At 42.2% G+C, this 9,424-nt stretch overlaps 2 protein-coding genes across 3 annotated transcripts; one reads left to right on the forward strand and one right to left on the reverse strand.

The window, feature by feature from the left end:
* The first annotated feature begins 116 nt into the window (after nucleotides 1-116).
* Nucleotides 117-1,488, forward strand: LOC135677760 (galactolipase DONGLE, chloroplastic-like). Its single transcript, XM_065190150.1, has one exon. It carries the CDS (start codon nucleotides 179-181, stop codon nucleotides 1,406-1,408), a length of 1,230 nt encoding a protein of 409 aa, XP_065046222.1. The 5' UTR covers nucleotides 117-178; the 3' UTR covers nucleotides 1,409-1,488.
* Nucleotides 1,489-3,646: 2,158 nt separating this feature from the next.
* Nucleotides 3,647-9,030, reverse strand: LOC135586935 (U-box domain-containing protein 45-like). 2 transcript variants are annotated; one of them, XM_065187995.1, is made up of 7 exons: nucleotides 8,800-9,030; nucleotides 8,424-8,492; nucleotides 7,765-7,950; nucleotides 7,061-7,168; nucleotides 4,961-6,138; nucleotides 4,467-4,670; nucleotides 4,257-4,395 (listed from the first exon to the last, which is right to left on the reverse strand). In XM_065187995.1, exons 2-7 carry the CDS (start codon nucleotides 8,472-8,474, stop codon nucleotides 4,386-4,388), a joined length of 1,737 nt encoding a protein of 578 aa, XP_065044067.1. In that variant the 5' UTR covers nucleotides 8,475-8,492; nucleotides 8,800-9,030; the 3' UTR covers nucleotides 4,257-4,385. The 2 variants fall into 2 exon arrangements, with proteins under 2 accessions (XP_065044066.1, XP_065044067.1); XM_065187994.1 differs by having other exon boundaries at nucleotides 3,647-4,670.
* Between the last annotated feature and the right edge of the window lie 394 nt (nucleotides 9,031-9,424).

Genomic DNA, 9,424 nt, shown 5'->3' on the forward strand with positions numbered 1-9,424 from the left:
GAGATATCAGTTAGGACAGCCCCCAATCCAAGCTCAGGTGTTGGTGTCTATATAATGGTTGGCGCTTCCCCTCGTTGCTGTTTGCACTGTGCCCGCCCATATGGCTTCTGCCGCTGTCTCCACGCAGAACCCTCCCCCGATCTTGCAGAGAATAAGCTCGTCCTGGTCTCGGCCTGGGATGTCCGGCGTCGCCCCACCGAGGCTGCCATCGGCCGCCCCCACGCTTCGGTCGCGGCCGGCCAGGTTGCCGGAGGTGAAAGGTTGCCTTGCCGGCATGTGGAGGAAGATTCAGGGCGCCGACGACTGGAGCGACCTGGTGGAGCCGCTGCACCCGCTCCTGCGCGAGGAGGTGGTGCGGTACGGGGAGCTGGTGGCGGCTTGCTACAAGGCGTTCGACCTCGACCCGAGGTCGAAGAGGTACCTCAACTGCAAGTACGGGAGGAGCCGCCTGCTGCAGGAGGTCGGGTTGGCCTCCTGCGGCTACGAGATCACCAAGTACATCTACGCGACGCCGGACATCATCATCCCCACGCAGAGCGGCGCGTGCTGCGGCCGGTGGATCGGGTACGTGGCGGTGTCGTCGGACGAGGAGGCGAAGAGGCTCGGGCGGCGGGACGTACTGGTGAGCTTCCGGGGTACCGTGACCGGCGCCGAGTGGATCGCAAACCTGATGAGCTCGCTGACGCCGGCCAACCTCGACCCTCACGATCCCCGACGAGACGTCAAGGTCGAATCCGGCTTCCTCAGCCTCTACACCTCCGACGACAGCACCTGTAGGTTCAGCCAAGGTAGCTGCCGGGAGCAGTTGCTCAGCGAAGTGGCTCGGCTCATCAACAAGCACAAGGAGGAGGAGGAGGAGATGAGCATCACATTGGCCGGACACAGCATGGGGAGCGCCCTCGCCCTCCTCTTCGGCTACGACCTGGCTGAGCTCGGCCTGAACCGATTCCGGCTGCAGCGAGAGGTTCCGATCACGGTGTACTCCTTCGGAGGGCCGAGGGTCGGCAACACCGGCTTCAAGGCGAGGTGCGAGGAGCTCGGGGTGAAGGTGCTGCGGGTGGTGAACGTCCATGATCCGGTCACCAAGCTGCCCGGGCTGTTCTTGAACGAGAACCTGAGGGCCTTGGCGGCGGGCTGCGACCTGCCATGGAGCTGCTCGTGTTACGCTCATGTGGGAGTCGAGCTCGCCCTCGACTTCTTCGAGGTGCAGAACCCTGCGTGCGTTCATGACTTGGAGACCTACATAGGGTTACTGAAACGCCCCAAGCTGGTGCAAATCCACAAGGAGGGGGAGGATCTGCTGGCCAAGGCAAGGACGTTCGTCAGCAGGAAGAAGCGTCAGCCATGGCCATGGCAAGATGTGGCAAGGCAAGTGGGTCATTTGGTGCAATCTCTGAGTCTGATCTGAGATCAAGGGCTACATCAGTCCCCCCATTATTTTTGTGTTCAGAGGAGGGTTATTATCTGCAGCATATTTGCAGGCAATTATTTTTTGTAATCGACATCTCTAGACACACACTGTACATCATCAAACTTGTAATCTCTATGATCATGTGACAAGCTACTCGATGTAGGAAGATAATTCTTTTTGAGTTGTCTCGAAGCTTTAGAATTATAGTTTGCTTGTGTTGGTTGTATATAGTATTCCATGTAATAATGATCCTAAATAAACAGGTTTTATCGCATGTGAGAATAATTTGGCCAATTGAGAACAAGAGTTATGACTTTTGTACTTCAAGTGTACTCTTCCGATATCAACAAACATAATGACAGCTTTATCTGTTATTGATGTGAATAATGAGTTTCTTCCCATTGTCACATTATATAGGGTGAAGGAAAGGAGGATTCTTTAGACATTTAACATTCGAGACACTCTGTTTCGTACCACACATCCTTGACGGTGAAAGATATTTAGCAAACAATCCCGGTTGAAATTGCTGTGGTTCTTCTCGAGGAAAGTAAGTCGATTTTTAGCTTTCGTTTCAACTGGTTAAATGAATGCTGTTGTATATGTTCTTCACCAACATCTTAAGTTGTGTTCTTAGTTCATTGGTTTGGGGAATGCTGCTTCTTCTACAGTACATATTACGTGACCTTGGAAAGGTGAGCTTCGGTAATATCATGATATGATAATATTGTCACAGTAGCTTCTATCCAGAATCCATAACCGATCAAATCACTATTAGGTAATCAATCTACAGTCTTATCCCTGTAAGAGGAGAGGTTGTTTTCATGATTTCTTTGGCATCATACAAATCAGGAATATGCATGCAGGAACATTCTTGATTTTCTTGACATCATATATATATATATATATATATATATACACACACACACACACACACACACACACAAATAACTAATATATAGAAGAATAAGAAGCTAAATAACATGAAAGTTGTTCTTTGACGTGGACCAGTGTCTATCACAAAGTAAGTAGATTTGGAGATAAGATCTCTCAGAGTTCGATCCATGTAACGTAGCAGTGTCTATCTCTCTGTTCATGGAAGCAGCAGATTTGCATGTAACGCAGGGAGCTTTGAGCCATGACATGTACTTCATCCTTTTCATGCATGTGTCTAGCGTGCTTCCTTTTTCTTCCTTCTCCCCTTCTTCCTCCTCCTTTTTGTCCGAAGATGGAAATCTCTGTGTCACCTTGCTCTCAAGAAAACATTCAATGAATGGGTACCTGATTCTCTCAGCAGATTAGGCTGCAGCAGCAGCATCAGAATCCGAGATGACAGAAGCAGACGCAGCTGATGATTCATTAGGCTACTGCCACATCACACACCCACAGATCATCAGTCTATATCCATCCACATATCACCAATTGCGATTTGATTCTTGTAAACTACTTCAAGCTCACCTTTTCAGCCCTTTCTGACATAAGCCATATGCAGATCATGTTGCTGACACTCCCTTCTTTCCCCTGATAGTTATAGTTGAGCATCATTCTTTTTCTTTCTTGCAGATAACCTAATCACTGAAACATCCATCCATGAAGCTTCATTCTCCGCAGCGAAAATATTGTTCCAACTCATCTGATAATGATGGCAGAGACGGACTGGGGTGAGATGATGACATAACAAGTGGGACTTCCACTTCCACTATGTTGAGAGGACCGCAATGATCTCAGATTGTGGCAGGAGAAGCAAGCCAAGCCGCACTGCATATATTCCATACACACCACAACCTAACGTGCACATCAGCTTGTTGGAAACAATAAACTTTGATTAGGAATCTAATCACAAGTTTTCTTTAATTAATTAACAATAATTGATCAAGAATTTTGCGGGACTGAGAGGAAGTATTAAGAAGAGATGAAAGTAATAGTGATACATAAACATATTTAGTTTTCATATTCTTTTAATGCTCCCTATTATGTCTTACTTTCTTTCCTACCACCATTAAAGCAACGCAGCTTCAACCAAAACTGTATCCCACTTAATTTTGTTAACCAAAAGGCAGTGTTACTCTCAAATATAAATCAAATACTCATGGAATTTTCTTCAAGAATGTAAGACTTACTATCATCTTTTCTAATAATTGTAATGCATACAATGAATTTTCTCGAGTAACTTCAAAGAGATTAAAATGACTATTCCATCGCACCTCAGGAATCAATAAGTATTAGCAGGTCACAACGGAAATCACAAGAAGCTGTATACTACCAGAACAAGTGAAGAGTTAAAACATGGTAAAAGGAAGAAAAGAAACAGGAGATGATAACAAAAGGCCTGTACATCTTTCTATTAAGGGAGGCAAGGGGAAAATGCCACATTACCCTTGGGGAAAAGGTAAAGAGATTTGGACAAAGAAAGTAAAGAGAAATGCTGATGCAAATCTACATGCTCAGTGACAGAGAACACTAGCATTGGTATATCGAAAAACTCTTGTTCTTCCATATCAAACTTAATGTCCGCCCAAATTTCTTTGATTTTGATTTATGAATCGTCTTGGACTCCATGGTCACCTGATGACCACCGTCACTCTCTACCTGTTGTGGTTGCTGCTTCAGGGGAGAAGACTCTCGCTGGCGCTGTTCCCTGAACAGCCTCAACAACCTCTCTGCCTTCTCCTTGCCTTTAGTTGTCCCATTCACCGATATCGATACAAGTGACGGTATCACCCCCTCTTGCAGGACCATCTGACTGCATCGCTCGTCACTGCTGCACAGAATTAATAGGCAAGACACAGCCTGATCTTGTTCTGCAGGCTCACCAAAGTCTAAGACCCCCGCAAGACCACAAAAAATACCTGGGGTCAACACGATTTCTTTCCTTCCTGCCTGGCTTGATGCTAAGTTTATCAAGACGGCAAGGGCCTTCTCGGTCCACATTATGCCTTCAGTCACAGAAGGTGATCCAAGGAGAGGATGGAGACTGTTAATGATACCTGATGATACAAGGAAAGGGATGTTGGGCGGATGTGTGGAAAGGTTGTACAGGGTGTAGAGAGCATCGTACTTGCAGGAACTACCCTCGTTGTTGACAGCTTGTAGAACCTGGATCAGGAAAGGAACAGCTTTGCTTAAGCCAATAAGAGGCTTGGCCTCATTGAGACAGGAGAGGTTCAGGTAGAGGGCTGCTACACATTCGAACATTTCTGAATTTGAGATCATCTGTTCCAGCAATGGTAACAGTCCAGCAGCTATGAGCATTTCCTTGTTCCTAATACGATATGATATACTTTAAGTGCTTTACAATGATGAAGAGCCAAAATAGATGATCACAATGCATGAGTGGCATATTTGCAGTAACTGAGGTGACCGACCACCAAATAAAAGATCAGCTATTACACCAATAGTGAATCTCAAATGCAAACTAACATGTTTTTATAAAAAAATCCCAAATGCAAAGACCGCTAACTGCAAATGCCATCAATTATGGACACTAGAAGAAGGCAACCTAGCACAATTTCATGAATAAGTAGATGAATATAATAAAATAAAGTTTAGTACCTATTGTTGTTAACTGCAAGGTTGAAAAGGGCCATGGCACCAGCTTTTTGAGCCTTCCCATCACCACTAAAGAGAGCCATCCTTAAAAACTGAATAAGTGCCTCCACAAGCCCATTAGCTCCCAGAAAGATCCTTGCTTCTTCATCCTCTTTCAGCAGATACCTTATCTGCTCTACTACTCTACATTGTTTATGTGCACTTTTAACCTCATGGAGTGCTGACAGCAAGCTTCGACATCTTTCAAACTCATCTACTACATGTTCATTGTAGTAGTTACTTAAAGTTTCAGCATCCGTCTCATTGAGCTCCTCATGGCTGTGATTCTCTTCCAAAGGAGCAACCTTAACACATTTCAATTTGCAAGAGTTTGTACAACCAAAGGAACTAGAATCCATGGCTTCGCATTGTGAGAAAGCCAACCTCCAATAGTTGGCATCAAGGGACTCTGGTGGGCCAGTTGGAATGGGAAACCCATTCTGTTCGCACCAATTAGCAATCAGCCCTTTAACACAATAATTTGGAGTTAAGCACAGATGGGATAGCTGCTGCTGAGTTTTCGGACATGTACTGTGCCCATCATTAAACCATTTCTCAATGCAGAAACGTTCATAGGTCTGTCCAGATGAAATAATGACAGGATCAAACATGAGCTGCAAGGAGATGGGGCATATGAATTCTTCAGGAGGGATTGGCATATTCCCTGATTTTCTTCCATTTTGTTTGAAATTGAGAGAGCGTAGCTTAGATAGTTGTCTCTCAAACGTGTGACTGTTCCTATGTGGACTGGACACCTCTTCAAACCCTAGTATGGAAGAAGAGCGTGGAGTTGATCCCTGAGAATCAGTATCATCTGTGTACTCACTTCTGAAAAGCTTCGAATACTTTCTCATGAGATGATATAAGTAAGATACTATTGATTCCTTCCGTTTGTCATCCTGAGCACGAGTTCTTTCCATAAGTTTTTTGAGAGCTCTTCTTTCAGTCAGTGCTGCTCGGGAAGAAGTAATCCCCAGCCTTAGTACAGCTTGGTGGAAAACTTCAAGCTCATCACTGTCGCTCAAGTTATTATTAAATTTACTGTCTTTCTGAAGCAATGAGATTACTTCATCACCTGCCTGCTTCTCCAACTGATCCATTTCAAACACGATGTCCTCCATCACACCAATAATTTCAATAATCTGGTATGAGAAGAAAGAATACAATCGTTTAGCAAAACTAACTATAGTTGAGCAGAAAAAAGACAAATGTGTAATTTTAGCACTTCTAGTTTTACATGTTTGGACCTCCCAAATGTTAACCTCTCATTCAAAATAAATGGGTGTTCTGATACTAAACCAGTGATATCATTATGTGTTTAATGGTCTATTATAGGTAAATAGTCATGTAACAAGTAAAAGGTCATGATATCAGTGAAAGGATCAATTAAATACTTTGACCAAATTTGCTATTGCCTGAAATGCTTATGGATATAAACATGTAATCCTTTTGTTACAAGCAGATACAAGTCAACTGGAAAACCCCAATGTTCACCAGAAATATACATGTAATTGAAGTTCAGAAAACAGAATTAAAGGGATAGAAATAGAAGAACATTGAGTATTAAAAGAAAAACAAAAAAAGATATTTCAGGTGGTAATAATAGAGGGTGGAATGCTGCCTATAATAAAGCAGCTGATAATTATTAAAATATAATAAGGTAATAGAGGTGGTCTCAAGTTTTTAACTGAAAGTGGCCAGGTTTACAAACTGCCTCAACAAACTTGACTCTTTTAGAACTTCTGGTGCAAACTGCTATATAAAGAGTCATACAAGATCAATCCAATTTCAGCGGCTTCCCTCTTTGGACAAAACTAAAATCAGGATTCTTTTATAAGTGACTCGCGGCCCACTAGACATACAGTCTCTGAGTCAGACTGCAACCAAGTGAAGATTCTAAAGTCTAAACAATTACTTTGTTGGCCCTCACATGTAAACAACACATAGAAAGATTTAAGCAATTTTAAGTATATAGATATTTTGATATAATTATATAACAATATTTTAACAATGAGATTGGCATAGCAAAGATGTGCAAGTAACTTTAAATGCATAATTGCATACCTGACAACTAATATGTTCTGGAACTATTTCTTCAACACGTCTAAGACTTTCTTGAAGTGCACATTTTGCCTTTCCAAACTTTATTAGAATCGAGTCTCCAGTTATTGCCTAAAGGTATAACACATACATTTTATAAATAATTTGTAACATAAAACATGTCACTGAAAAAGTGAAAAGTATATAGCATATCAAACTAATCTATGTTTAGATGGATAAAACGTACTAGTAACTATAGTGCTCCAGTCTATGCAAAGTACGCATCCACAAAATTTTATGCAAAGAATGCAAATCAGTTTCCATTTCCTTAAAAGCAGCTCTCTGGCAATAAGGCTAAATTTGAAGCAACTATTAGCAGAGAATGAACCAGGAAGAAGGAAGAGAAAAGAAAATTCAGTAATTAAAGCGAACTGATGAGCATCTTGTAAAGTTCCAGAGCTCCAAATGTGTACAGATCGTTAAGTATGAAATTGAATAATCTCCGATTGTTAAAATAGCAATGATCTATTTAGTAAATTAAGGCTGTCAGAGCGTCTTGTGAAAACTGCTTCAATGATGACTACAAAAAAAGTCAGGAATAAGTCAAAATGTTCATTACATTATTTGCCCATAGTCTACAGAAAAAGGTAGTAAAAATTGTACAAAACAAGAGATGTTCATGTCAATTCCATTTTGTCAAGGCCAAAAATGCAAAAAATAAAACCCACCAAGTAAAGCTTGCTACATTCTGAGCAATGCTGAAGTAGGCTTTTGGCTTTGTCAAGAGCAACGTGCAATGAGCATAGTGCCTGTATGCCAGACTTACTTCTGGGTCTTGCTGCTTCTATGAATGGAAAGATCTCCAACACCTTACCAACAAATGTATGTAGGACTCTAAACATTCCTCCATGGACCTGCTTATACACAGAAGAGGTCAATTAGTACTATACTCCGATAATCATGGGAAGAGAACAATTATGCAGATCACATCATTAGCAAAGCTATAATCATTTATGAGATATAGATATTAAATTCAATCACCAAGTTGATGTTGAGACATTCTTCAATTTCTTCACAGAGAGTTAATGAAATGCGGCCTAAATGAGTAACTCATCAATATTGCTTCGAAGATACTCTTGGTGGCACAGAGAACAATCATTACAAAAATGAAATAACTTCACTGAAATGTCTCGTCAGGGTGACATTGCAATAGAAATAATGAAACTTCTATTTCAAGAAACTGTAAAAAGAAATGTTTTTCGATCATGAGGAGGGTGGTTCTGTAGAACAACAACAAACAAGGAAAAATCAAGCAATCATGTTACAAACGTTTTCTCCGTTTCGTTTAAACTGATTCCAAAATCAAATCGCTTGAAAGCATTAATACCTTTGCATCACCAGCAATGAATAGATTCCCCTCAACCTCAGCCGCATCCATTATTTTCCCCCAACAGAGCTGAATCAAGTGACAATAAGGATAACGATAAGCAAAACCAACAAAGCTCTGATGAACAAACAGCCCCCTCAAACACCATCCTTTTCCAAGAGAGAAAACAAAAGCCTTTCGTTCTTGTACAAAGAAGATAGATCCAGATCCAAACACAAAAAGAGCTTCTTTTTTTTTTTCAGTGGAAAAAACCCGCCAGACCACGAGGTCCCGCGTCTTCAATCCTTGAGAACCAAATAAATCACAAGGGAAACATCCATACTCGGAAACCCTCAAAGTTACAGGGGTCTCGCCAGCTTGTCGATTCAAGACTTACCGAAAGAACAGAGGCGAAACCAATCCAGAGCGCCGGAAGAGACGAGTCAGATGAAAGGAGGCATGACGCGAGGAGAAGATAGAGATCTCATAATCCTCAACCTCGGTTATCAGGGATAGGGATTTCAGCATTCGAGGCACGAATAACGTAAAAAAGAAAAAAAAAAAAAAGAAAAGAAAAAAAGGGCGCTCCTTGCGAGGCGGCAGGGGAGCAAGAGCGGAAGGAGTGAGAAGAAAGCGAGAGAGATTCCATCCACTATTCCTCTCTCTCTTCTATATATAAATGCTAAACAATTAGTAGAATACATAATTGAAGATTAAACAACTAAATTAAATTTCTCCCGTTTAAAACTTACCATACCTTCGTTTCTATTAGATGCTTGGTGGGAACAACACCCATAATTTCCAATAAAAAAGAAGGTAGATTCGACGATCAATGCGCATAAGAGTACAAAAACTAATTGTTTTTGTAACGAGGGATATCTTGAAGAATACGTGGCTTCATCCACGCCGTCGATTGGGAGGCTAGTACGATCCTTGCCTGTCATCGCGTCGACTCGACATCCGCCAGCTGATTGGTTAGGCAATCCGCTGATCGGACGGTTGCCATCGGCTCGCTCGGCTCA

Source organism: Musa acuminata, chromosome BXJ1-6 (genome assembly GCF_036884655.1).
Source record: "Musa acuminata AAA Group cultivar baxijiao chromosome BXJ1-6, Cavendish_Baxijiao_AAA, whole genome shotgun sequence".
In the NCBI taxonomy this organism is placed as follows: Eukaryota; Viridiplantae; Streptophyta; class Magnoliopsida; order Zingiberales; family Musaceae; genus Musa; species Musa acuminata.